This window comes from Crocodylus siamensis, chromosome 3 (genome assembly GCF_052110815.1).
Source record: "Crocodylus siamensis isolate JL-2025a chromosome 3, ASM5211081v1, whole genome shotgun sequence".
Lineage (NCBI taxonomy): Eukaryota > Metazoa > Chordata > Crocodylia > Crocodylidae > Crocodylus > Crocodylus siamensis.
Genome location: NC_143397.1, coordinates 101,645,402 through 101,671,948, shown reverse-complemented (window position 1 = coordinate 101,671,948; position 26,547 = coordinate 101,645,402). Strand labels below are relative to the sequence as shown.

At 46.1% G+C, this 26,547-nt stretch overlaps 2 protein-coding genes across 2 annotated transcripts; both read left to right on the top strand.

Moving 5' to 3' along the window:
• Positions 1-8,596: 8,596 nt before the first annotated feature.
• On the top strand, positions 8,597-9,475 carry MRPL50 (mitochondrial ribosomal protein L50). Its single transcript, XM_090038884.1, has 2 exons — positions 8,597-8,782; positions 8,901-9,475. The coding sequence occupies exons 1-2, from the start codon at positions 8,721-8,723 to the stop codon at positions 9,280-9,282; spliced, it is 444 nt and encodes a 147-aa protein (XP_089895010.1). The 5' UTR covers positions 8,597-8,720; the 3' UTR covers positions 9,283-9,475.
• An 843-nt stretch (positions 9,476-10,318) lies between these two features.
• On the top strand, positions 10,319-23,807 carry LOC149868592 (acyl-coenzyme A amino acid N-acyltransferase 1-like). The gene is given in 3 exon segments (XM_090038880.1): positions 10,319-16,192; positions 18,220-18,422; positions 19,414-23,807. Coding segments are annotated over 3 exon segments (1,329 nt in total). The 5' UTR covers positions 10,319-15,663; the 3' UTR covers positions 20,011-23,807.
• The last annotated feature ends 2,740 nt before the right edge of the window (positions 23,808-26,547 follow it).

The window sequence follows — 26,547 nt, the reverse complement described above, 5'->3', positions numbered from 1 at the left end:
ACAGCATGACACAATGTGGGGGGGAGGGGCAGAGGCAGATTAAGATTCCTTGGGGCACTGGGATCTCCATCCTACTGTGCCCCCTCATGCACACCGTGCCCAGGACAGCTGCTCCCTCCCCTCCTGCTGGGGACCCCCAACCACCAGCTGTTCCCCCTGACCCAGCCAGGGGCCCCCACACCATGCCTTGCCTGCACACAGCTGTGGGAACAGGGGAGCTGGGCAGTAATGCAGGACAGTGGGATAAGCTGACCCCACCAGCCTGGCCGGGGACTCCCACACTGTGCCCTGCCTGCACGCAGCTGTGGGAACAGGGGAGCCTGGCAGTAGTGCAGGACAACAGGATGAGCAACCCCCCTCTAGCTGGGGCAAAAAATAAAAGGCAGCAGCAATCTGAAGCGGCATCTAGTGGACAAGGGGGTGAACTACAAAAAAAAATCACAACTCCATCTGGTGGACAAAGAACCTCATTACATGTCTTTGACTGCCTTTGTGTTTGCATGCAACGAATCCATGGATGTGGCACTTGAATTCCTGGTGAGCCAAATTAAACTACATCTGAGGAGTGTTAGTTTAATGCACAAGAAAGACTTTTAAAGTGTAGGGAAATCCCACTGGTGCAAACAGACACGCTGTTGCAGTGCATGAAAGGGCAAAAATTGTGGCATGTACATGAGCCTGAGATGGAAAGTATTGCCCAGTGTGAAAACACTGGCTTCGGGAAAGCTGGTGGCTACAATGGCACCTTTAAGGACCAAAGTAATAGTGCAACCAAGGCCACAAGGAGGGTTTGCAATGAAGACATCCATAGTTGCTTTAATAGCTAAGCAGCTTTGTGCTATAGGAAAAATAATAGGACCATTTAAAAAGGAAACAGTAATTTCTTGGGTAGCTGAGGTGGCTCTCACAAATGAAGGGTTAGGATATACTGTTGTGATACACTAGATATTGCACAAGAGTGCATGGATATGCACGACTTTGCAGATTTGCCTGTAGAGATCAAAAACTGCAAGGTGTAGAATAGTGCTGAGAGACGAAATTATGAAGTTATTTTTTCCAAGTCAACCAGCACCAGTTCTCGTCCACAAAGAAAGACAAGCTGCAGGCGAGAGGCCAGAGGCTTACCTGGAATGAAAAAAGCTATTATTCGTTGTTGTTGGTTTGGCACAACCCTTGAGGGGAAACCCAAACAACTTTGATTTTGACACGAGACCTTTTAAAGGAGCCATTGGTGCACAGCTTTAATTCAAGACTAAGCACGTATTTAGAAGGAGGAGCAGTTGTTGCTTCATTGAGATTATGTACTGGGCTATGCAGGGATTTGAGCTAGGAAGCAGTCATGATATTGACTGCTGGAAGGCAGGAAAGACTGCAGTGGTATCGGCTAAGGCTGGAGATGAATGATTTAAGAGAAAGAAGAGAGACAGCAGTGACATAAGCATGGTGAGAGAACTGTTCAGTTCCACAGTGGATTTATAGCCCATAGAACAGAACAGGGAAAAGCAATCCTGAGTGAGCTTAACAACAGAACAAGAGTGCAAGTCTGAAAAGGGACAAGGCCCAGGTACAAATTCAAGGCAAGATCAAGGGCAAAGAAGGGACTGTTTCTCTAGAGATCCCCAGGAGGGGAATAATCGGAGACAGAAAGAAACTTGTTCTGTTAGGAACGAGATGTGAGACTCAGTGTGAAAGGCGCTTCTTACCTATACAGATAGGGAAGCAATAGATGGTTTATCCACAATGAAGTTGTTAGAATTACTGGTAAAATATCAGCAGGAAAAAGCAAGTGCAGCAAAAAATAAAGGGGAGAAGTTGCTTCCAACTGTCTCGACACAAGACTCAGACTGAGACAGCCTGGCGCTCCTCTCGTCCCCAGAGATTGAGACCTTGGCACTGACTTTACAATTCTTGGCTGACTCTTCAGTTTATGCCATCTGCTGGAACGTAGGACATGACATGTTTGCTATACAAATCATTTGGCTTTTGAATATTAGTTCACCGGTACTGCCAGGCAAAACGGTTAATAACTGCAATATTGGTTTGGTATGTGCCCCATGTAATCTTCACCAATCACTTTTCCGGATATATTTGCAACTGAACTTTCCAGTCAAAAATCTGCAATTAAGCAGTAGCAACAAGACTGAACTTCAGGCACCTTCTTCTGCAGTATACACAACAATGTCAATTCCTGTTTTACCAGAATTATCATCATTGAACTGGACTGTATATAATAATTCTATTGGACAGTGTCAGGACACCACATTAAATTGGACACAATTTGCATATACGGACATTGGTATGAAAAAAGGTCTACAGCAAAAGCCCCATTATCCGGCACCCCTGGGGAATGGGGGGTGCTGGATAACCAGATATGCTGGTTACCTGAGAGGCCCAAAACAGGCATCTTTGCCTGTCTAGGCCACTGACCCTCCCGCTGCATCCAGTGCGCTGCCGCCCCTCCCTGGTGTCAGCGTGCCAGGGGACAGGAAGTGGGGCCCCACGCAGCCCATGGGGGCTCGGCGAAACTGGAAGTGCCACAGTGGGCACTTCTGGTTTCGCTTTTGCCATGTCGACCGCCATCGCGGCCCGAGCATGCCCGTTTCTAAGGTACCGGATAACATGGCTTTTACTTTAGTAGGATAGTGGTCTATCTGAATGAGTTATATGTCTGATATGTTTAAGATCAATGCTGTAATAACACCTAGTATTGTAATTGCAGGTCTAGTATATGTAAAAAGGAATCAACCACACACTTTAATCACCTAGCCAGTGAAAGCCTTAAGAAAAATTGAATTGTATCTTGATCACATGAATTTAAATTGGTTAAATCAGAAATGTGGTAAATGTATTAGACCCCTAAAATTAGGATGGTCTAATTGGGTACAAAAAGTACACAGGTCATTGCACAGTGAGGAAAAGGAGAGATTTACCAGGTACAATCAGTGGCACAAGCATGGGCACAAGTCTGCTCAACTTTGCAGATAGAGACCCTGGCTAGTAAGTTTCACAGGTAACTCATGAAATTCAAAGCTTAAAAGCCCTCATCATGACTGCACTTTCTAAGGTCTCATACCAAGAGTCACTCACATCAGATAGTCCCTAAGTGGAGATAATTGAATTAATTAGACCACATCATTTCGCTGAAAACAGTTCATAAGCTATAGAAGGATACAGCACTGTCATTTTCGTATGTCCAGACTCAACTGTGGGTCCAAAACATTGTCATGGATTTATTATGACAGGGATATGCAAGAATTAAAAGAGATAGTATTACTGTAACAGCTGCAAACTTTTGCTTGGCTGCAAACTGAATAGATGAGCCATTCTTAAGGACTTTGCAGAAAAGGGCAGCAAAAAGTTTGCAGAGGGTGCACAGCTTTCCTAACGGAGGGTATGCTGTGCAAAATGCATGCTTTTTACTGGTAGACAAGGTTCTTTCGATGAATCTGATATCTTTTATTAGACCAACTTAAATAGATGGAGAACAATTATAAAGCAAGCTTTCGGGTTCAAAAACCCTTTGTCAGGCTAAGGAAGTTTCTGTAGTTGATGTGTGCTCTTCCTGCTTTTTACTGGTGCATTTTTTCTGCAGCCAGAGTCCCCCATCACAAACCCCAGACTCTGCCTAGTATAGAGCCATAAAAAGCTGAGGAAAGGAAAAGAACACCAGGGGGAGAAAGAGAAATCCAAGCCTGGAGATGGGGACAACAACTCAGCCCCCTCCTTTCCCCCAGGCAGAAGGAACGGAGCTGTGTCTTGCCAGAGAGCAGAGTTCAGAACAGGGGAGAGTCTGAGTCATCCCAGGAGAAACTGTTTCCTCAGTGGGTTGGAACTGTGCCCTCAGGGACAGATATTCAGGGAGGGAGTAGGAAAGGGTAAGCCGGCTGGGCATTGGGAGAAGCTGTCGGGTCAGAGACTTGTTAGGGGAAACCCCTGTTCAAGCTAGGAGAGCTTGAGTGGCTTGGTCCGGGACCTGGGAAAAAAAACAAGGGGGAAGTTCCCTGTCTGAGCTGGGAAAAGGGATCCCTCATAAGCAACAGGAGGGAACCTGATTGCAGAGGACTGCCTGAAGAAGCACCAGACTCATGGGGAACAGGTGTGGGGAGACATTTAACCAGGGAACAGACAATTTATTTCAGGCTGTGCAAGAGGAAGCCACCTGTTGCCTCGTGGACCTCGGCACAGAACTCTGCTGAAGGGAGACCTGTGTCCAAAGTGAAGCCAGAGTGTGTTTCTGCCACCTAGTGGTGGACCACCACAACCATCGTGTTTCTCTTTATTTGCAAGGGTGTGTAGGGGGGCGGGTTTTAACCCCAGGGGGAAACTGTTTCAAAGTTTATGACCAGGAGAATGTAATCAGTGAGAGAGTTGACTGTAAGTTGGGGCAGGCAGTTATTTTGGGCAGAAGGCCGTTTACTGAGTTTCAGCAAGCCATCGAGGGATGCATGACAGGCAGCCAGGGGCAGATTAGTATTAATTTTCTAAATTTTTTAGGGCCTCGTGGGCCAGATAGAATGGCCTGGCAGGATGCATCCGATCCCCAGGCCTCATTTTGCCCAACCCTTCTGTAAGTGGTAACAACCACTGTTTTCTTAATGCTGTATTTGTATATAATAGTCAAATTATTTTTTCTAATAATTTACTGTTGATAATAAATATATATTTCATGTTATTGTTATTAATCCATTTCCCCCTTGTATATAGTTGTATATAAAGAAAACCCCTTTTTTCTTAGTACAGCTTATAGTGAGGTACTTGGGAAGTGAGGGTGAGGGACACCCTCCCCAGGGACACCTCAGTTAGCAGACCTGCCTAAGGGGGGGGTCCCAAGGTTACTGGCACATTGCCTCGCCTAGTGTGTCGGCAAGGGTTACATTACAATTGCTGGGGGCAAAGAGAGGATGGGAGAGAGAAGCTGGCACCAGATCCTGTCCAGGGAAGGTAAGTGATCCAGCTGCCTGTGCCATTGGTTTGCTGAGTGTGTCTGGTGGGCTATGTGTTTGGGGCATGTGCTCTGAGAAGCTGGGAGTGATTGCTGACTGCTGGGTGACTGCTGCCCTACAAGAAGCCCTAACAAGGGACCTGAGCCAGCAGGAAGCTGCTTTTCAGCATTCTCAAATATATTTATTAATTACATCTATTCTTCAAACATTTTTCTGCAAATAATTCTTGATCTTACAAAAGCATTTGGTATAAGATAGTTGAAGGATGTTTTGAACAAACCCAAGTCATGTGGCACATAGCAATGCATTAATGGCATATTTCTGTTTTCAGACTGGAACAATTGGGATTTCCAAAGCAAATGTTCTGAATTTAGAAATTAAAAATGTGCTTGCTGAAAATATTCTCCAAAATTAGTCAATAGTGACCTTTTTGTGACCATTCCTGCCATAAAACTAATTCATTACACCAGTGTAGAAGGCAAACACAAAAGAAGGGTAAACACCATCACAACCTCAGAACCAGCTCCACCGCTGATATACACTGGCCTGTTTGCATTGATGCTAATGGAAGGTGACATTAGCTTAGACTCATGTAAGTTTTGTGGTCAGTTAGTCAAATTCTTTACTCTGTTAAAACTACGAATGCTTGCAGGAAATGGTGAACAGTAGTCACTGTGGTATCTAAGATACAACTATATAGAAGTTTATTGATGAATATAAATTCACTCATCACAGCTCAGCTCCTTTCAAGGAAAACTGTTTTGGGGCTCCCCAGAAAGAAGCCTTGTCCTGTTCCCCTCCTTAAGAACCCTTCTGTAGTCCAGACATTGGCTCTTTGAGGAGCAAGTCTCTGGTTTGAAGACCCTGGTTATCCTCTGTCCCTGGCTATTCATAGCACCAAAATCAAAGCGCTCCTTCTTTGATCAGTTCCTGAGAAAAGGTGTTTGCCTCTTCAAAGTATGCAGGAGAAGGGGGGTGTTGGGCTGCTGACACCCCAAACAGCACAGAAGACCAAAGGCTCTTCTGTTTCCAACAGCCTTTATTGTGCTGCTGTATTTTGCATTTTCCCTGTCCTCTCTCAGACTTCCACTTACTCTATCTCTGTCTTCCCTGAGATGACTCCTTTCTCTCTATGACCCTCCCCCACTTCCCCAGCTCCCTCAGAGCCTCCTTTTTAACTCAGGCACACTGGGCCACATTTGCAACAAAATGGTTACAAAACTATGGAATAAATCTTGTTACTAAGACCCACCCAATCCAATGAAACATGAAGGGGAACCAATCAGAGAGCAGCAGCCTCCTGGGCCTGCTGCTACACCCAGACTGATATCTTCCCTTGAGTTGACAAGTGCATCTAGATGTCTTATTTTGAAACTATTTGCAGCTATGTGTGTTCATAGAGAACCCTTCAAGTGTTCTCCGTAAGACCTCCAGGCTAGAACTCATCCCACTTAGCTCTCTGGTCACATAGCTATACATGTTAAGTGTTGGCCATCCTGAAATAGCTGATCAATTCTGCTCAGATTCACCAAATAATACTGGCTGAAAAAAAAACTTGTCACCAAGCTGCCCACTTATTTGTCCTCCTTTCTTCCAGTAGCTATAGCTCTTACCCATGATGAATTGGAATCAGGTTCAACTCCTTTGTCTACTGGGGTTTGAACTTACAATCTCCCAGACATTGTCCCTAGGGGTGTGTGAGGCCCAGTGTATATCAGCCCATATGGGCACCAAGGGGAGGGGGGTGGCAAGTGGCTGAAGCAGCAGAGCCTGTACAGCACTGTCTGTGGGGCCCCCAAAGTGCAGGACCCTAGGCAGTTGCCCTGATTTGACCCCACTAGGAATGGCCCTGCTCCCATATGAAGGCTATAATAAGGTACTTTAGTAAGGGGCTTCTCATCTTTCTGGATTAAGTTGTTCAACTATACATATGCTACTTAAACATTTATTGTATCAAACAGTAGGCAGAGGAGAATAATTCTTTTGCCAGGCAGTTAAGATGCTCGTGTGCATTTTAGTTTGCTGGGTGTTAGATGCTGTATTATTTATGTGAATGAAAACAAAGAAGGTGGCAAGTTACAAAAGCTTTTTTATTTTCAAACCACCTCTTTATAGCATACAAGGCAGCCTGGCTCAGGACTGGCAGTACTGGGGAGTTAAGGTTAAGGAAGCCGAGATGCCCAGAGGAATGTGCATCAGAGCAGATCAACTGCATGTGGAATGGGAAGTGATAGCCCTGATTTGGCAACCAATGTCAGCAAACCACTTCCATTAGGGGCACTATCAGAGTGAGAATGCAGGTTTTCAGGATCTGCCCCTGGCAGAGCTCCTGGCCTCTGATACAAATGTTCACTCTACAGGGCCCCCCAGTCTAGTTCAAGTAGGAGCCATTTCCCATCATGCCCTTCCCCAAGTATCTCTTCCAACATGCTAAACACGATTCATAAGATAAACCCAAAGATAGGGATCCATAGTGTTAAAAATATGCTACCCTTTTGTGGTCAGAGTTTTTTGCAAAAGAAGAACTGCTGGTTTTTTACTACAGAAAAATAATACAAGTAAAAACTAGAAATTAGCATTTTCTGATGGGTGCTTTGAGTCTAACAAGGAGTGCCTTGAATCTAAAAAGGTTGAGAATTACCACCTTGCAGTCTATAATGCTCTGTCTCTCTGTGTAGGAAGAAGAATGCTGGAAGGAGTATTTTGATATTTCTCAAGATTGTTGTTTTTGTTTGAGTTTTTTCCCTGTTTCTCACCCTAGAAATGTCAGGAATGCGAGGTAGTGGCAAAGCTGGGAACTGACAGAACCAAGCAACTGCAGTTAAAGGTTTAGCAGAAATGCATCTGTTTTCAGCCTCTTCCATTCTTTCCCCCTTCACCCCGTGTCACTGGGAGGTGGGTGGGGGGGAAGTTAGGCTGTCAGGCATTTATTTTGGTTAATTTTCTTCCCCTTCAAGGGCACTTTCAAATAAACCCCCTTTTCCTCACACTACTGGCTCGTCAGCCTTGAGGGCCTAAAATTCCTGGCCATGGGGCTGTTCTGCCAACTGGCCCAGGCACAACACAGGTTTATCATCTTGTGAAGCAGTTTGCAGGTGCGATAAAGCCTGGTTTGTTTGCTCCTCCTTTACAAGATCTTGGTCGTGAAGTTAAGTCTAAGAAACCTGTTGATACACAGGCAATTGTTCCTCCTCAGAGGCCGCGGCCTAGATGAGGGGGCGTCGGTTGAAAGACATGGCTCTTTGGCTAAACGTGATGTCTTAGACCAACTAACATTGTGCAAGCTTTCGAGCACAAACACCCGATGTTTCTCCTCCGGCACCTGGCCTACACAACAGCTCTTTCGCCAAACTGGCTAGTACTGGATCATGCCCTGCCCGGCACCCCGCGGCCTCTCTGAAAGGATGCCGTAGGCGCCATGGCCTCACTGCGCGAAGGACGAACGTCTCCGCGCCCCGCAACGCGCTGTGCTACCACGCACTCATCTCCCTGCAGCAGCTTCAGCACCCCACCCCTCATCGCGCCTGCGCACAACGCAGAAAACGCCTCAACAGGAGCGGAGCCAACACCGAGCCATGACGTCACAATAAGAAGGGCGGGGGTACCATTGATTGGCATCCGGGGGACAACTCCAGACTGAAACTGGGCGGGGCGAGGGAGACCCGCTCCTGCGGCCTCCCCGCCCCCAGCCTACCCCGTTTCGCCTCTCCAAGAGTGTACCGCGGTGGCGCAGCTATTTCCGGGGTAAAGCGGAGCGGGCTTCCTGCCGGCTCGAAGATGGCGGCGGCGCTGGCGCGGCGGGTGGCAGCGTTGCGCGGGGCATTGTGGGGCGGCCGCAGGTGAGAGTTGGGAGGTAGGGACGGAGGGCGAGCGGGGAGCCCCAGCCCCAGCCCCAGCCCCAGCCCCAGCCCCAGCGAAAGACGTGACAATCGCGCGCTCTGTCTTTGGTTCCCGCAGGAAGCAGGAGGCCGAGGCCAACGCCGCCCCCGCCGAGGACGCGGAGCCCGACCTGGCCTGCCCGCCGTCGCGCAGCAGGCGGTACGTGCCCCCCGAGAACCTGTCCCGTCTCCTGAAGGCCCGCGTCCGGGCCCTGGCGGGGCCTGCGCTGGCTGCTGACTGGCGGCACACCCCCCTCAGGGACCTCGGGCTCAGGTACAACCTCCTGGCACAGCTGGCTGCCGAGTTGGGCCACACCGTCCCCAACTCACAACTCCACCAGATGCGCACGGCCCAGGACGTCTTGAACTTCTACAGCATCCCTGTCAAGGACGCATCGAAATTTGATGAGCTGTGTGCAGCGGATCTGCCGCCGAACCTCAAGATCACCTGGGAGTATTGAGCCCTACCAGCAGGGAGCGGCGCTGGTTGGCCTGACGTCAGGGGAGACTCGTGTCGCAGGGGCAACGCAGCAATGACCTTAGCGTACACTGGCTCTGTCAGAAGTTGGCTTTTATGACTTCATTTTTAGAGAGTGCTGGTGCTTCGTTATGCGACAGTTTTGTTGTAATAAAACTACTAGCAGGAGGGACTAACTTTGGCATTTTCTTTCCTCGTGTCCCCATAAATGTCATTTAGCAGGATCCGCATTGCATAGTGGCTGTGTGCTCCTCACAGTCAGCTGAGGCAAGGTCCAACGCGCTCCTTAATAGTGAGGGCAGCGTTCTTGACGGCTGCATAATTTTAATCACTTGCACCACAGCCAGCGGATGCTGGAAGTGGGGTAAGGAAAGTCTTCTTCTATTTTCTTCCTCGTCAGCCTTCTCTGGATGGGGACGCAGATGTGTGTGCTGCCAGGATTAATACATTTCAAAGTTACTGTACTACCTTTGAAATGTAGTTGGGTTGCCCCTAAAAACAGGTTTTGTGAGTAATACAAGACACTGACTGAATTTTGCTGGCCAGTATATAGTCAATTTCAACAGCCATGGCCAAAGTTACCGCTTTACAGTATTACTAAGATTTTCAGGTTAACATTATTATTAAATGTCTAGGAAAGAGTCCTTCCCTCTCACGCGCAGCTGCGTTTGTTGGTTCCTGGGGTGGCTGCTTAATATGATTGTCACTCAGTTCAGTAGCAAGTGGGTCTCCTCATTCATCTTGTAGGTGTGAAGGGCAGGTAGTGATAGCCTGTGCTCTTTATATCCCATCAAAAAGATGCATAAAAGAACAAGAACAAATAGTTTGTAAGAAAATGAAAAATAAAAGGCAGTGGTGAAATATTAATGCTGGTTTAAATGGGTGCTTTTGTTTTGTTCTGTATTGCCCAGCTTAAAGGCTCATTGTGGACCTGCTTGAGCATGTATCTGATTGGTGTTACCTCTTTCTGAACCGCGTGGATATCACCCAAAAAACCTTTGCTGCTTAAATATTTCTTGGACTGTTGTAGCTACAGCAACACTCTCTAACCTTACTGTAACTTCTCAGGTTCTCCTGGGAGCTCCGTGTCCATAGCACATTCCACTGAGTACAGCCCATCCTGGGCTGGGAAACTCCCTTCTCATTGGCACAGAGACAGAAAGGGATCTTGGAGTTATTATTGATTCCAAGATTTACATGGGCTGCCAATGTGAGGACGCAGTCAGAAAGGCTAACCGCACCTTGTCATGCATCCACCTATGCATCGCAAGCAGGTCCAAGGAGGTGATCCTCCCCCTCTATGCAACACTGGTCAGGCCACAGTCAGTGCAGCGTCCAGTTCCGGGCGCCACACTTCAGGAGGGATGTGGCCAGCATGGAGAGGGTCCAGAGCAGGGCCACTCACATGGTGAGGGGGCAGCAAGGCAGGCCCTATGAGGAGAGGCTACGGGACCTGAACCTGTTCAACCTCCTCAAGAGAAGGCTGAGAAGGGATCTGGTGGCCATCTATACGCTTACCGGGGGGACCAGCGGGGAACGGAAGAGTCCCTGTTCCCCCAAGCACTACCAAGAGTAACTAGGAATAACCACCACAAGTTGATTGAGAGTAGGCTCAGGCTAGACATCAGGAAGCACTACTTCACAGGGCGGCTAGGATCTGGAACCAACTTCGAAGGGAAGTGGTGCTCACTCCTACCCTGGGGGTCTTCAAAAGGAGGCTAGATAATCACCTAGCCGGGGTTGTTTGACCCCAGCACTCTTTCCTGCCCATGGCAGGGGGCTGGACTTGATCTGTTCAGGTCCCTTCTGACCCTACCAACCATGAAGACTTCCAGAGTTCCCCTGCAGTGACTGAGGGTTTCACAGAAATACTTAGGTTCTATGTAAACAGGTGGAATGAGTGACTAAGTTGTAAAATACTCTTCCATATTAAGGAAGTGTGAAAAATGTCCATAGACCTTGTCAGATCTTAATCTGTAAATGACACCTAGAAAAAACTTTGTTTAAATAGAAGGGATCCAGCAAATTCCAAATATATGAACTTGCTCATCATCCATGAGAGGTGGGAAAGGGGTTGATGCTACTGGACAGTTCTCAGGATGCTTAGATAATAAATAGACGCTGATCTGATAACCAATATTTAGTAATAATGCAAAGCATTTCAAACTACTGACATAAATAAACCTTTTGTTGTTTTTGTTTGTTTTACATTTATAACATGCATACAAATTAGCTGTAGTTCAAGTGCCCCCACCGCAATTTCTATGTGTGGGGACAGAGACAGGAGATGCAGTGGCACTTTAATTAGACTACCTCTCAGAGCCGGTCTAACTAAAGCACCGCCCCCACACTTCCAGGTCACATATAAAAGTGCCTGTGCCAGTTGGAGCAGGCAGGGCTAGTCTAGCTGTGCCTGTGACTGGCTGTACAGAGCCCTTTAGCCACCCCTGCTGTAGTTCTAAATAGAGGTGCCTATTGGATTGATGCCAATAAAAGGGAAATGACATTATCAGCCATCGGCTTTTTTTTTTTTTTTTTGACCATTGTAGTTGATAATGTTGTCTGATAATCATGCCTTCTGGCCTGGCCCCTGGCAACCTGGGTTCCCTCTAACCCATGGGGCCGGGGTCCCTGGCTGCATGCGTTCTGTCTCGTCCGTGGGCCTGGGGCTCCCTACGCCTGAGTTCCCTCCCATGAGCCAGTGTGACACTGGATACACCGCCACCCTCTCAGTGGGCTGGGCTGGAGTGGAGCAGAAGATTATGGGCTGGGGCCAGGGTGGGCAACATAAAAGGCACCAAATGCCGGAAAGATGCGACTGCGGTGGGGAGAGGCAAGCAGAGCTGCCCAGTGTGACTCAATCTGCAGTGCCTGGGGGTCTGTGCCCCAGGGGCAGAACCTGGTGGGGCTGAAGCAGCCACTTTGCCTCCTTTCCACTGTTGCTTTAATTAAAGTGCCGCTGCATCTGGATCAGCGTCCCCGCACTTAGAAATGGTGGTGGAGGCACTTCAACTAAAGTTCATTCCCATGCATGTTATAAACATAAAGAGGTTTATTTATGTCAGTAATTTAAAATGCTTTGCATTATTACCAAATATTGGTTATCGGATTGGCAGAAGCTGATATGGTTGGTTAGTAATTGGCTATCAGTATTGGCCAAGAAAATCTTTATTGGTGCATCCCTAGTCTTTGCCTTATGATTGAGTTTGCAAGTAACTTGTATGAGGACAGATAGGGAAGTGAGCAAATCCCAAAAGGTTTCTTCAATTTCAAAGGGCATCTTTATGTATTAAATGATACACAAATAATTCTGGGTTTCCTGTCACAACTAAGCCATCCTTAGGAGGAGGTGAGCAAAAGTACAGCAGGTATGTGGCACATCCTGAATGCCAGAAAAATGCAATAAAAAATCTTAATTCTACACAAGTATTATAGAGTCATTAATGTTCCTGCCATGGGACTAGGTCTTTGGTTTTTAACCCCAAATGCCTGAGACTGTTCTGAGACCCATGTAAGGCAGGCTAAGCAACATTAAGTTTTCCAGAGGGATGGGCTGAATTGTGCCAGCTGCAAAACTGAACCTGTGTTTTAAAAAGATTGAGTTATGTCAAACCTTATAGGGCCCACAGTGCTTTCCTCTGTGTACCACCAGAGCTATACATTAGCTTGAGTATTCAAAACAAGGGGCAGGTCCATAATTGCTGCAAGGGGTCTGAAGCCCCCTTTCACAGTACACCTGTTAGGAGTCCTGGTGATAGCAAAGCTCTTTGCAACACTGTTAGTTAAGGCTGCAGCACTAAGTTATGGCTGCAGGTAATGGCTGCATTTTGGAAAGTACTTAGAGGATTTAAGACTATTGCCTGTAGTAACTTGATATGCTGGTTTTTTATGTTTAAAAAAATGAATTGTATGAAGTGAGCTAAAATCCTGTTGAAATAAGAGGGTTTGTTAATGTGCTAACACTGACATGAATATCATGGTTAGTTGAGGGGAAAGCATGCAAGGAAAGAGATAAAAGGGGACATTCAGAGCAATCCTGGGAGGTGTCAGAACTAAGGGATAGAAGGATCCATCAGCAAGCAACCAAAGATCCTTAGCAGTACTGAGAAAGTTTGTTTCACTTATTGCAGGCTGTAAGCGGATGGGTTATTATTTAACTGCTTAAATCGTAGCATTGTGTTCTGTACTACATGGTTAAGTACATATGGGCCTCTCAATTCACCCTCTTTAACCTCTGCTTCCTGATGTCTGGCAGAAGTGTAGGTGATTGCAACAGTGCTGATCTTTGCTGAAAAGCTCTCAGGAACAATGTATACTCTTTGCCCTGCAAAATTACTACTCGGCAAGGAAAGGGTTACCCAATACAGTTATCTGTTCCTGTGCTGAAGCCTCCTCTTTTTGTTACTTGCCCTATTGCTTCCTGCTTTCCTTCTGTTCAGATGACAGAAGGGAGGAAACTGAACTATGGAAAAGGGAGGGGAGTTTGGAAGGCAGTATGGCAAATAGGAGGAGTTTGCCTCTGCTAGTGTGGTAGCCTTTTCCCCATTTGCTCAGAAGCTGCTTAACCCTCTCTGACTGGAGAGAAACCTGGAGTCTTCAGGTAGGCAGGGTGTTCCTGATGGTGCAGAGCTACCCCTTAGCCTGACAAGTTAACTCTTATTCAGATGGACTGCACTAACCTATCCTTAGGGTAAGCTTACTTTACCTGGCAGGGAAAACACCAAGTATCTGGGGCCATGAAGGCAGTTTTACTTAAGTGTACTCACAGATAACTGTTCTACTGGCGTGGTTTAGTACCTCCTGAGGTGTTGGGGCTTAAAGCCCACTTTATGGAAATGGGAGGTTCCTCCCTAGCTTGCTTCTGCAGCCATATGGCTGAGGGCAGGCAAAACTTGGAGGCATCTGAACTCCAAGCCTCTGGGCTTGGGCCTGCACATATGATGCCTGCCAAAAGACTCTGGAAATATCTGAAGCCCCCGGTAGGAGTGGAGGAAGTTTGTTGGTTGTAGGGCCATTTATGGTTCTGGACTGACTCATGGATTTGAACTTGATTTGGCTTGGAACATGAAAAATGTCTTTAAACGAACAAAAAAAAAAAGGGATGTTGTGGGGAGGAGGAGGTGGACTAACTTGTAATGAGACCAGATCAGGCCTGAGGGTTTTTGAACATAGGAGTCAGAGCTGTTTGTGAAGAGTGGAAGGTAAAGGTAGGAACTGGATACCACATCTGCTCCAGTGGGGTGTGGAGGGCCAGATTTGTGCAAGGTATTCAGTGACCTAAAAATGAAAAGGTTTTCCGAGTGGGATTTTCTGAGGTGCCCAAGAGCCAGAATACCTTCTGAAATCGATGCTAGCTGCACCTCTGGAGCTGTAGCACCTTTAAAAACCTGTCTCTGTCTCTGTGTTGGCAGGGACCCAGCGCTCTTCTGCTGTCTGCAAAGGCAGGAAAGGGGAAGAGAAGAGGGGGTAAAAAAGCTATGAACATACTGTGATTAGAGGGGGAGAAGGGACACATTGAACCCCTTCTGGGGAGGGAGAGAGAGAGAGTTGGCTTTGGACAGAAGGAATTTGTTCAGGTTGCCAGAACAGGAACCTCCCTGTCTTAACTAAGATTGAACAAAGAGAGGCAGAAGTAGATTCATTATCTTCTGGTTCTGTGGCATAGTTTTGGCTAAGTCATTTAGGTGCTCTGTCTTTACCTGCTGAAAACAGAACTAGAAATACCAATGCTGGTACGCCATACACATTTTGGAACATGACCAAAAATTAACAGACTGAGATGACTGCTTTCAGGCATTAGTGCATCCCATTGGAGGCAGCACAGCAGGTAAGGAACAGAAAAGTTCCCCTTCTGTACTAGTGCCTTTGCACTAACATAAAGAGTTCTCTGGTGATCGTGCCATCGGTCACAGGAGTGCCAAGACCAAATGCATGAATGCTTGAGACTCCAGGGGCTTTCATGGAAGACATTATGGGAGTTTTACTGAACCAGTCCCTGACTTGTTTAGGTGTGCCAGTGAAATAAAGGAGGTACAGTTGGACCCATTCAGTGGGCTCTCAAACCCTTCTGCTGTAAATCCTGGGAAGTTTAGCCCTCGCAACTCCAGGGCCACTGTGGTTAAATATTAGTTGCGGTATAAGCCTTTCCAAGGAGGGAGCTGGCAGCTGAGCATCTTAGCACTGAACATTCCCTCTGGGCTGAAGTTTCCTGGAACAAAAACCAAATTTCAAGCTAAGTTCCCTATGTTCTTGCAACTAAGCCAGCTTTGACAAGAATCACGGGAAGCTTGTCCTGATGGACTGGATGACCTGATTTAATAAGTTATATCTACCATATCTCACAGTTCACATTGTGTCATGTTTGATGTTCCCAATTTCACTTTCTCTGTCTCCTTTGTCTTGTGCTTCCTACCAGAGCTCTGCTTTGGCAATGGCCAAGCTCACAGTCACCCCAAGGACATCCCTTGTTGATGAACCAGTGAAAATCCATGTCTCTGGCTTGGCTCCCTCTGAGCTAGTGACCCCGCAAGCCTCTTTGACAGATGAGAAGGGGGGGCTTTTCCAGTCCAGAGCTTTCTACAGGTCTGATGAGGCTGGTGAGGTTGATTTGGAACAAGCTGCTGCTCTGGGAGGAGATTATGCTGGCGTGCACCCTATGGGTCTCTTCCAGTTCCTGAAACCAGAAAAGCTGTTTCACAGGTTGGTGAAACGAGATGTGATGCAGAGTCCATTCCACGTGCGCCTGGATTTGTTCAGGTCATTCCACTTGGTTTCCACACCCCATGATCAGCCTGTGACAAGCCAGACTGTGGAAAGATGGCACGTGGCACCAGGAGTCCAACGAATCCTGATCAGGGACGGCAGAGTGCGTGGGGCCCTCTTCCTTCCACCAGGTGAAAGACCTCCATCTCATTTCCACAGCTCAGTGAATCCAGCCTACATACTGATTTTGTGGGTCAGGAAATGTCTGTCTACTGATGACAAGCTTCTCTAAATTATGTCAAAGTATTTGTTGTCACAGCAAATTATTGCTAATAGTTTCTCCTAAGGACTCCTGGCCAGTACCCCAGTAGTTTGACCACAGTAAGTTTATTATGAATGTTCAAAACCTGAACTTTGCTGGCTAGCTGAGACTGGAGTCCTGGATCTTGTGAGGTGATGTTGCTCGACTAGTAAGTATGTCTTTTGGGATGCATTTTCAACTGAGAACACTCCTGTTGAGGAGCTCAAAATCCTAGTCAGAAAATTTCTAGGGCTTGCTTAAAGTTTGCAGGAGCTACCTATAACCCTGCCAGTGAACTCCAGAAGCTATGCTAAAAACAAGTTCACAGGTCAGGAGTGCAAACATACACACATGGCAGAGTCTCTTTGTTCAAATTCCCAAGTGACTCCTCTCACTTTCTCTTGATGTTTTTACCCTTTGTAGTTCCCTTTGTTTCTTTTTTTCCAGTTCCATCTTGTGTGTGTGTCCTGTCCCTTCCTCAGTCTGCCATTTATCACACACACACAGGCTGCTCATGCCTCTTGTGGCACCCATGCTGTAGATTGGCCATGTATGGTGTACAGTAGCATCTTCTAATTTTACAAGGAAGCTCTGTACATCAGAGCTTCCTTGTAAAATTAGGAAAATTAGGAAGTTCATGGCCTAATCGCAGGAATGTCTGCAGCCTAGATTGCCAATAAATAAAATAACAGAAATCCAAGGAAAGGCTTTTCTCCTCTACAATTCTGCCATTAACATTCAGTGGCAACATAAAAAGCTTTTACATGTACCACCAGAGAACAAATCTGGGAGTTTCCCTGCATTTGGTTTTATTGCATTATGTGTTGAGAGAGCGCAACTCTCTCAACTGTAGTAGGCAAGGACTAATTCTAATTCTGCATTTGTGGCTTTGTACTGGCAGCAAAGGCACAGACCTGATTGAATCCTTTGGGTATTATGAAACAAATTACTTACATTTAGCAGAGTTCCCTGGTTTGTCCACAGCTGGGAACCAATGGTAGGTCTCTCTTGTTGAATGCTCAACTTGGTGTTTTTTTGGATATAAAGGTGCTTTGGAAGAGGGGCTACGGGGTTAGAGGGCAATTAAGGCAAGTGCTGTAAATAGGAAACAGGAAGCTGAAGTTTGGAGTGTTTGTTGGCCAAGCTCAGTAGATGTCAAATGAAAAAATCTTTTGGAGAACTAAAGCTGACCAAGTGGTAGCACAGATGCCATTCCCTGCAATTTATCTGTGGCAAGGAGGGAATCTCTTAGAATACATTCTATGATTTAATGAAATAAACTCTGTGCTGCAAGGAGGAATCTGTAGTTTTAGGGTATTGACTGGGGAGTCTGTTGCTGTTTCTTTATATTGTGGGTTGTTTGAGGCTGCTGTGAACCTTTCTAGAAAGGTTGGGACGTAAATCTAAATGATGATGACAATAATATTTACAAAAGAAGGTGTGGCACAATGGTCCTTGGGTCTTTTTTATCCAGTTTGGAGTTAGAAAGTGCAGAGCCATCAAGGTAGAGACTCAGTCACACACATCATCACTCTCTAATATAGAAGAGCCTTGTTTGCATCAGGGTGGAGCTGGTGGATGAGAGTGTAGCAGGGAACTAAATTCCATCTCTGCTGGGCTCCACTTTCTAGTAGTAGGCTAGGTTCTTGTCCTTGGTTTCTAGATGATTCTCTGATGCTGTGTCTGGCATATAGAAGAATTCTTCTCCAATTCCAGGAATTGCCTTCATGGGGTAAGAACAGAAAAGTGGAGTCTTTCCTGCTCAAGTGCAGGGGGGGCTGGACTCCATGATCTTGTAAGGTCTCTCCCAGCCCCTAACATCTATTAATCTGAGTCCTGTGAGGTGTTAGGAAGGACTCCCAACCTTGCCTCTCTCAGACAGAATCATTCATTCTGGTTTCTTTTTCATCTCCTTAGGAGAAGGTCCTTTCCCAGGGCTGATTGACCTGTTCGGCGGTGTGGGTGGACTCATTGAATTTTGAGCCAGTCTTCTCGCCAGTCGTGGTTTCGCTGCATTTGCCCTGGCATACTTTGGTTATGAAGACCTGCCTGAGATGCTAGTTGAGGTGGATCTGGAATACTCTGAGGAAGCTGTCAACATCCTCTTGAGACACCCCAAGGTACATTCGATTCACAGATAAGCTTACCCTTGTTTCCCCCTAGCCCAACCACTGCTGGACACAGCCAAAACTCCTCTGCAGACTGTGGCTCTTCACACTCTTCCTGTGATCATTAACAGGGCATTCCCCACCTCCTAGGGATGACAATGAGGGCCACATACAGTGCTTCATTCTCCTCTTGCTGAGTTTGGTCTTTGGTAGACTCTCTCTCATAAATGGCCTTCTCCATAGTTTACCGTATTCCCGATTGGCAGCCTTTTTTGGCAGTGGGCAGGAATGAATCAACTTGGGTCCGAATAGGCAGATATTAGCACCTCTAATTCTCCCTGCTACCCAGGTGTGGTGTGGGTGGAGCTTAGCATTCTGCCCCCACTGCTCCACTGTGATATGGAACAGGCAGAGCATCCCCCCACTCCCACCAAAGTTTCCACTGACTGGCTATGGTGTGGTCAGAGCCTCCAGTCACTGATTGCCACCAAAGCACAGTTCCATGGGTTGTAGTTTGCCGACCTGACCCCTATCCAACACCATAGAGCAGGCCAGTAAGAAAACAGAGCTACAGAGCTCATGACTTGACTCTCTCCCAGTACTACATACTGTGAATATGGAAGAAAGCAGGGTCCAGACAGCCATCAAAGTCTGCCTAGCTGTCAGGTACAACTGACATGTGCACCGCAGGGGAAATGGGGCAGAACTAGTTCCCCAGATAATTATCACAGCCACATTCAACTAGTAAAAAATGGGGAATTCATTTTTCTGAAGATGGATGGATTTTGAAAGGTGGTTGTTTGGGATTAATATTCACAATTTTATGGGTTTATCTGCATGAATATGCCAGGTCCAAGTACAAGACTGTACCTTTGCATGTAGCTACTTGGCCATTTACAACTACATGGCATGTATGTGCATGTGTAATCTTGAATACTGCCTTGCACAGTTCAAGGGTGCATTTTTGAAAACTCCTTAACCCATTTCTCTTTGGTGTTTGTAGGTAGGAGGGCCGGGGGTTGGCTTGGTCTCAATATCTAAAGGTGCTGAGATTGCACTGGCCATGGCATCATTTTTGCCCAACATCAAAGCAGTAGTTTCCATTAACTCAACCCATGCCCTCCATGGGATGCCGCTCCGCTACCAGGATCTGCACATCAATCCAGTCCCTTACAAGATAGAATGTATCAGGTTCACACCCTTGGGCCTGATGGAACTCTCTAACATAGTCACTGTCATTCACACTGAAGAAAGTCAAGAGAGCATCCTACCTGTAGAACAAGCTGAGGCCAAAATCCTCTTCATTGTGGGGGAGAATGACAGGAACTACAACAGCAAAGCATTTGCCGAGAAAGTGATGGAGAGGATGAGGAGGCATGGAAGAAAGAACTACAGAATGCTTTGCTATCCAGGTGCTGGACACCTGATTGAGCCACCAGGATCACCTTTCTGCTACCACTCATGGAGCTTCTTTTTCTTCAGGCCTGTGGTATGGGGAGGGGAAGCCCAGTCCCATGTTGCAGCACAGGAGCATTCCTGGAAGGAGATCCAGAAATTCCTGTGGCAACACCTCCACCCAGCTGGAAGCAGCAGGCTTTGAATACAGGGAGGCACAGACCAAGGAATATCTGTGCTCCTGCCTTCCAGGCACCTAATCAATAAATACTGGGAAGAAGCTGCCATTTGGGAGCCTCACCACATGGAGATTCACCACACCAGGTATTAAAAGCATTTCCAGTCACTTCACACAGGTATCTTGTTTTGCAGGGTGACAGCTAATAGCAGGTGAGAATTGCAAATACGTTGACAAGGCTGATTGCATCCAATAGGGATGTGGGGGATCTGTTCCAGGTCCCTCTAGTCATAAGCTAGGAAGAGATCTCAAGGGCCATCTGCTGCCATCCTCTGATCAAATGCAGGAATGCCACTCCTAAACTGTCCTTGACCAAAGCTTATGCAATCTCTTCTCTGAAAACCTCCAATGAAGGAGAATCCACAACCTCCCAGTACAGTCTGTTCCACTGCCTTACTATACTAACAGTAAGGAAGTTAAACTGAGCTATAATCTTAACCTGTTTCGCTGAAATTTAAAGCCATTGCTTCATATCCTATGCTCTGGACCAAGGGAGTTTTCTGTATGGCAGCCTTTCTGGTCTTTGAAGACATTTATCATTGATGTTGTGTATTTTGACTTTAAAAAAGCCTTCTATCTGGTATGCCATGATCACCTTCTATCAAAACTGGCCAACTGTGGCCACAGCTTCACCACGATCTGCTGGCTGGGGAATTGGCTCCGTGGTCAGACCCAGAGGGTGGTGGTTGACGGAAGTCAATTGTCGTGGTGTGCTGTGACCTGTGGAGTCCCTCAAGGCTCTGTCCTTGGGCTGACACTATTCAACATCTTCATTAATGATGTGGACATTGGTATCAGAAGCGGACTGGCCAAATTCGCCAATGACACCAAACTTTGGGGTAAAGCATCCATGCCTGAGGACAGGCGAGTGATGCAAGATGACCTTGACCGGCTCAGGAAATGGGCGGTGTTCAACAAGAACCTGATGGTGTTCAACACCAAAAAATGCAAGTTTCTCCACCTTAGGAGGAAAAACCCGCAACATCCTTATAGGCTTGGCAGTGCTATGCTGGCTAGCACTACGGATGAAAAGGACTTCGGGATCATGATTAACCACAAGATGAACATGAGCCTTCAGTGCGATACTGTGGCTAGTAAAGTGACCAAAACGCTGGCTTGCATCCATAGATGCTTCTCTAGCGAATCCCAGAATGTCATTCTCCCCCTGTACTTGGCCTTGGTGAGGCCGCAGCTAGAGAGAGTAGTGTCCAGTTTTGGGCTCTGCAATTCAAAAAGGATGTGGAGAAGCTTGAGAGAGTCCAGAGAAGAGCCACGCGCATGATCAGAGGTCAGGAAAATAGACCTTACGATGACAGGCTGAGAGCCATGGGACTCTTTAGCTGGAAAAGTGTAGGCTCAGGGGTGATCTGGTGGCCACCTATAATTTTATCAGGGGTGACCACCAGGATGTGGGGGAACATTTATTCACCAGAGCGCCCCAAGGGATGATAAGGTTGAACGGTTATAAACTACTGCAAGACCGTTTCAGGATGGACATAAGGAAGAATTTCTTTACTGTCCGAGCCCCCAAGGTTTGGAATAGACTGCCACTGGAGGTGATTCAAGCACCTACTTTGAACGCCTTCAAGAGAAATTTGGATGTTTATCTTGCTGGGATCCTATGACCTCTGCTGACTTCCTGCCCCTGGAGCAGGGGGCTGGATTCGACAATCTTCCGAGGTCCCTTCCAGCCCTAATGTCTAGGAAATCTATGAAATCATGTCCCCTTAATTGCCTTTTCTGCAAGCACAGTTCTTTCAACTTTCCTAGTGATGTTTGCCTTCTAGCCCCTTGATTGGTTTTGTCACCTAAGTGTGGACTTTCTCTAATTTCACATCCTTATAAGTGTGGAGCATAGAACTGCATGCAGTACTTTAGATGAGGCCCAACCAGCACCAAGTAGAGTGGCACTATCACTTGCCATGTCTTACATTTAATAGTGCTGTTGATGCAGCCCAAAATTGCACTTGCTTTTTTTACAATTGTGTCACATTGGTAACTCATATCGAGTTACTGATCCACAAGAATCCCAAGATCTTTTCTCAGCAATGCTGCCACCTGCCCAGTTACCATCTAGTAAATCACTAATAGCTGGAGCAAGCCCATGCATATCTCTAGCTACAATACATTCAGCAATTGACATGAGAGGCAGGTGACTTCTTTTTGTAAGGTTTCATGCAACACTTTTCCAGGTTTGCAGCTATGATGAGCACTACCCGAAGCTGTTTTCCTAGAGCAAATCCATATTTTTAGAAGTGGTGAAATTATGCAGATGTATGTAGAAATTATGCAAAGATCTGTAGATGTGTACACTAAAACCAGGCTTCATCTGAGTTCATCTGGAACTTGGCTCAGATTTGCTAAGCCACATTTGTGACTTTTAGTAACATCATGTTTCAGACTTATTTTACTTGGTTTGGGGAAATACTGTCAAAAGTTTTGTATGGCCTTAGACCTGTGAGAAGAGAGGTGCAGCATAAACACTGAACTCTGCTATTAGCGACATGTCCCATTTTCCATAAATACAAACACTTAGTAAAAATTCTAGAACTGAGAAATAAGTACTATAAAAAAAATTTGTCCACTACAGTTTAACATCTGCCAGTTTTCTCCCTGTTGCCACATATATTGCTTGTATCTGCATTCTTACAATCATTATACATATTTTTTGATCACCACACAAGCTGAAAGCCAAGGTCTTGCTAGGAAAATGTCAGCAGAGTTGCTGCCAATCTCCACATCAGTAAGCACATGAATTAAAGGGTCATTTAATTCTTTAAGGTAACCCACTGACTTAAATATGTTTGAAAGTACCTTGCAAATTAAAGTCTCCCAGCTGCAGATATGCATAGCTCCTTGAAAGTTAATGGAGATGCTGTGAGTATGATACTACACAAAAATGATGCCAATGAAAAGAGCTCCATGTTACTACTCACCACCCAAGTAATTAAAAAAAAATTGTCATTTTATCCAACTGTCTTTTAAAAACATAGTAATGTACACGTCCTATAACGCAAAACACTCAGGTGAGCTACCTGTCTGACTGAGAACATTTTCGGGACATAGTGCTTGTGGGTTTGACTCAAGGGCAAAGTGGTACCATTTTATTTCTGGCTCCTCATGTAAGTTAACATCAAAACAAGAAACAAAGGGCCCAACTTCCATAATTTCAAGTACATGGGAACTTCAGATCTTCTGTAATTCATGTCTAAAGCCTATATGTTTACAGGTATTTAGGCCCTAAGATCCCATTCAATAAATGCAGAGTAGGTATCTAAATATCTTTAAAACCTGGCCCTAAGTCTTTTGAAAATTAAATGAAGCTGCTTAATTCCTTCATGGCCAGATTCTTGTAAGTGTCTGTCTTCAGTGCAGAGAGAGTCTGGAGACTCAGTGGAGCAGTGCCAAAATACCTTTAAATTCCCTTAAAAAAATTGGGTCTATGCAACCTTCCCTGTAGTAAGAGATCAAGCTAGTCAGTATGTGTATCTGGGGTATCTATCCATGTCCATGCTCTGACAATGGACATGTGTTCACAGTGAATGTGAATATATATCACAAGTGAACCTTTTTAAAATGTTGCTGATTGGGAACTGGCTCATAATTGTTGGAGACCAGAGTCGTCCACATAAACAGTGCCATGTACCTATGCTTTGGGAGGGTCTGGATGGGTTGGTGACTTGTGGCTGGCAGTGTTTGTACTTTTCTTCTCTTCTCTCCTAAACATGAGTTCAATAAAGTTTAGTTACCTGTACTTGACTGAACTCTGCAGTGTGCTTGCTTGACTTGGGGTATCTAAGAGGGGGAGCAAATGCTTAGACCTATGTTTTTGGGCTCCCAGGGGTTGTGGAGTGCATGATGAGGGGCTGGTTGTTAGAAAGATAGCAGTGCAAGGGACCTCATTGATAAAAAGTGCCAACAAAGGGGGAAAAAACAAGCAGCAGAGTTCCAGCCATGTACAGTGGGAGGGAGAGGAAGGGAGGGGGAAAGGGGGATGATGACTGATGAAGTGTGGGATGCCTGGGGGACCAACTAGACCCATGTCACTGCAAGTTTGGCATCCACACCTAATACAACTATTTCAAAAGAGTACTCGATGTCCCAAGTACAATTCTGACTTGTTCGAAGCAATTTTAAAGCAATTTAACAGGCTTTTGTGTCTGTCTACTCCAGGTTTAAACTGCATTTAAATCAGTCTATGGGTGCATTACCAGTCATGGTGTGGTTTCTTTGCCAGGCAGAAGTATAGATTTTTCTTCATCTCACCCTGCTGGATGGAAGTAAACATTAGCCATCAAGACATCAACTAAGTGTCATCTATATTAAGAAAATGTTGAATGTTACACACACATTGCATGTGCAGCTCCACAAGTTGAGAGTAGACAAACGGCCTTTGGACATACAGGCATACCTCGTTTTATTGCGCTTCGCTTTATTGCGCTTCGCAGATATTGCGTTTTTTACAAATTGAAGGTTTGTGGCAACTGTGCGTCGAGCAAGTCTATTGGCGCCATTTTTCCAACAGCATTTGCTCGCTTCGTGTCTCTGTGTCACATTTTGGTAATTCTGGCAATATTTCAAACTTTTTCATTATTATTATATTTGTTATGGTGATCTGTGATTAGTGATCTTTGATGTTACTATTGAAAGAAGTTCTGTGGGTAAAATGCTATCAAACAGCATCGCATGCTACAGAGAAATCTTTCGTGAAAGGAAGAGTCAATCAATGCGGCAAACTTCATTGTTGTCTTATTTTAACAAATTGCCACAGCCACCCCAACCTTCAGCAACCACCACCCTGATCAGTCAGCAGCCATCAACATCGAGGCAAGACCCTCCACCAGCAAAAAGATTACGACTCGCTGAAGGCTCAGATGATGGTTAGCATTTTTTAGCAATAAAGTCTTTTTTAATTAAGGTATGTACATTGGTTATTTTTAGACATAATGCTATTGCACACTTAATAGACTACAGTATAGTGTAAACATAACTTTTATATGCACTGGGAAACCAAAAAATTCTTGTGACTCGCTTTATTGCGATATTCGCTTTATTGCGGTGGTCTGGAACTGAACCTGCAATATCTCCGAAGTATGCCTGTACTGATTAGAGTGGTTTGCGGATTTTCTGTTGCAGTGATTTCCTGACTGGAAACACCCTTTGAAAAAAAATGAATTTGCTGTGGGAAAATGTGATATTTGCCAAAAGAGCTCTAGCCAGTAGTGAGCAGGGCTTGCGCCTTGTGTGCTCCCTAAATGGGGGTGCCAGAACGTAGCTGGGGGAGCAACTCATTCCCCTGCCCTCCCCACTCTGCACCTTCCATACAGTGGCTCTTGCAGCCAGGTCCAGTGCTAGGCACATGATGAACAGGGAGGGCAGAGCAGCAGCCACAGGGTTGGCACTGCCGGGAGGTTCACTTCCAGGGAAGCCGTTGCTTCAGGAGGAGGTGTCAACCCTCAGACCTCCTTTTTTTGGATGCAGAATTTCAGCTTTTAAATCACTGCTCAACACACATTTTGGCAGCAACTTCTGCATTAATGCCTGGCTTACTCTGGTATACCTATGCCAGCCTCCACCACTGCCCCGTGTGACACCACCACCTAGGGTGCAGAACTGCCTAGCTACACCTCTGGCTTAACCCAGGCATATCTGGGATGAACCTCTCTCTGTTCATCTGGGTCATAGAAGCAGCAGTAGAAGAATTCCCACTAGTGCAGGTAGACCCTAAATATGGAAGAGCTGGCAACTAAGATATGCCTGCACTAGGAAAATGGTTGGCAGACATGCAGTCCTCTGGATGCTCCTCTGTTCCTTGGGAAACCCCCCCCCAAAACAAATGACTTTTCAATCATTGGATGAGACTGGTCAGACTACAGAAATGACTGGCACTCACAAGATTAGCAAAACTATTTTCTGATATCAGTGGGAGACAGTACCCACTGCCAGCAACCTTTGGTAATGAACTATGTTCTTAGTACAGTAATTTTAGGCTAGATATCAGGAGGCGCTACTTCATGGTCAGGGCGGCTAGGGTCTGGAACCAACTTCCAAGTGAAGTGGTGCAGGCTCCTACCCTGGGGGTGTTTAAGAGGAGGTTAGATGAACATCTTGCTGGGGTCGTTTGACCCCAGTACTCTTTCCTGCCATGGCAGGGGGTCGGACTAGATGATCTGCTCAGGTCCCTTCCAACCCTAGAAACTATGAAACTATAATGTAAAGCCTTATTTAAAGCCAGATCAGTTCAATGGAGATTCACCTGCTGATTTAAACAAGCATTGGATCAAGCCATAAAAGGGAAGGTTGAGCGCCACTGAGGGTCCCATCTGCGGTCACTCAGGCTCACATACCAATTCTAGTTTCCATGTTCTCCCATGCCCAAGACTATAAAATACCAGAGCCCCAGGAAGACACTCAGAGTTGTTCTGTTGTATCACTGTAAAGCAAGACACAAAGAGCATCCCCCAAATTTCTCCAGGCCACAAACAAATGACAGAATCCTGGATG

Coding starts and splice junctions, on each gene's coding strand:
- MRPL50 (XM_090038884.1), top strand. CDS start 8,721: ATGGCGGCGGCGCTGGCGCGGCGGGTGGCAGCGTTGCGCGGGGCATTG. Junction 8,783..8,900: donor GCATTGTGGGGCGGCCGCAG/GTGAGAGTTGGG, acceptor TGGTTCCCGCAG/GAAGCAGGAGGCCGAGGCCA.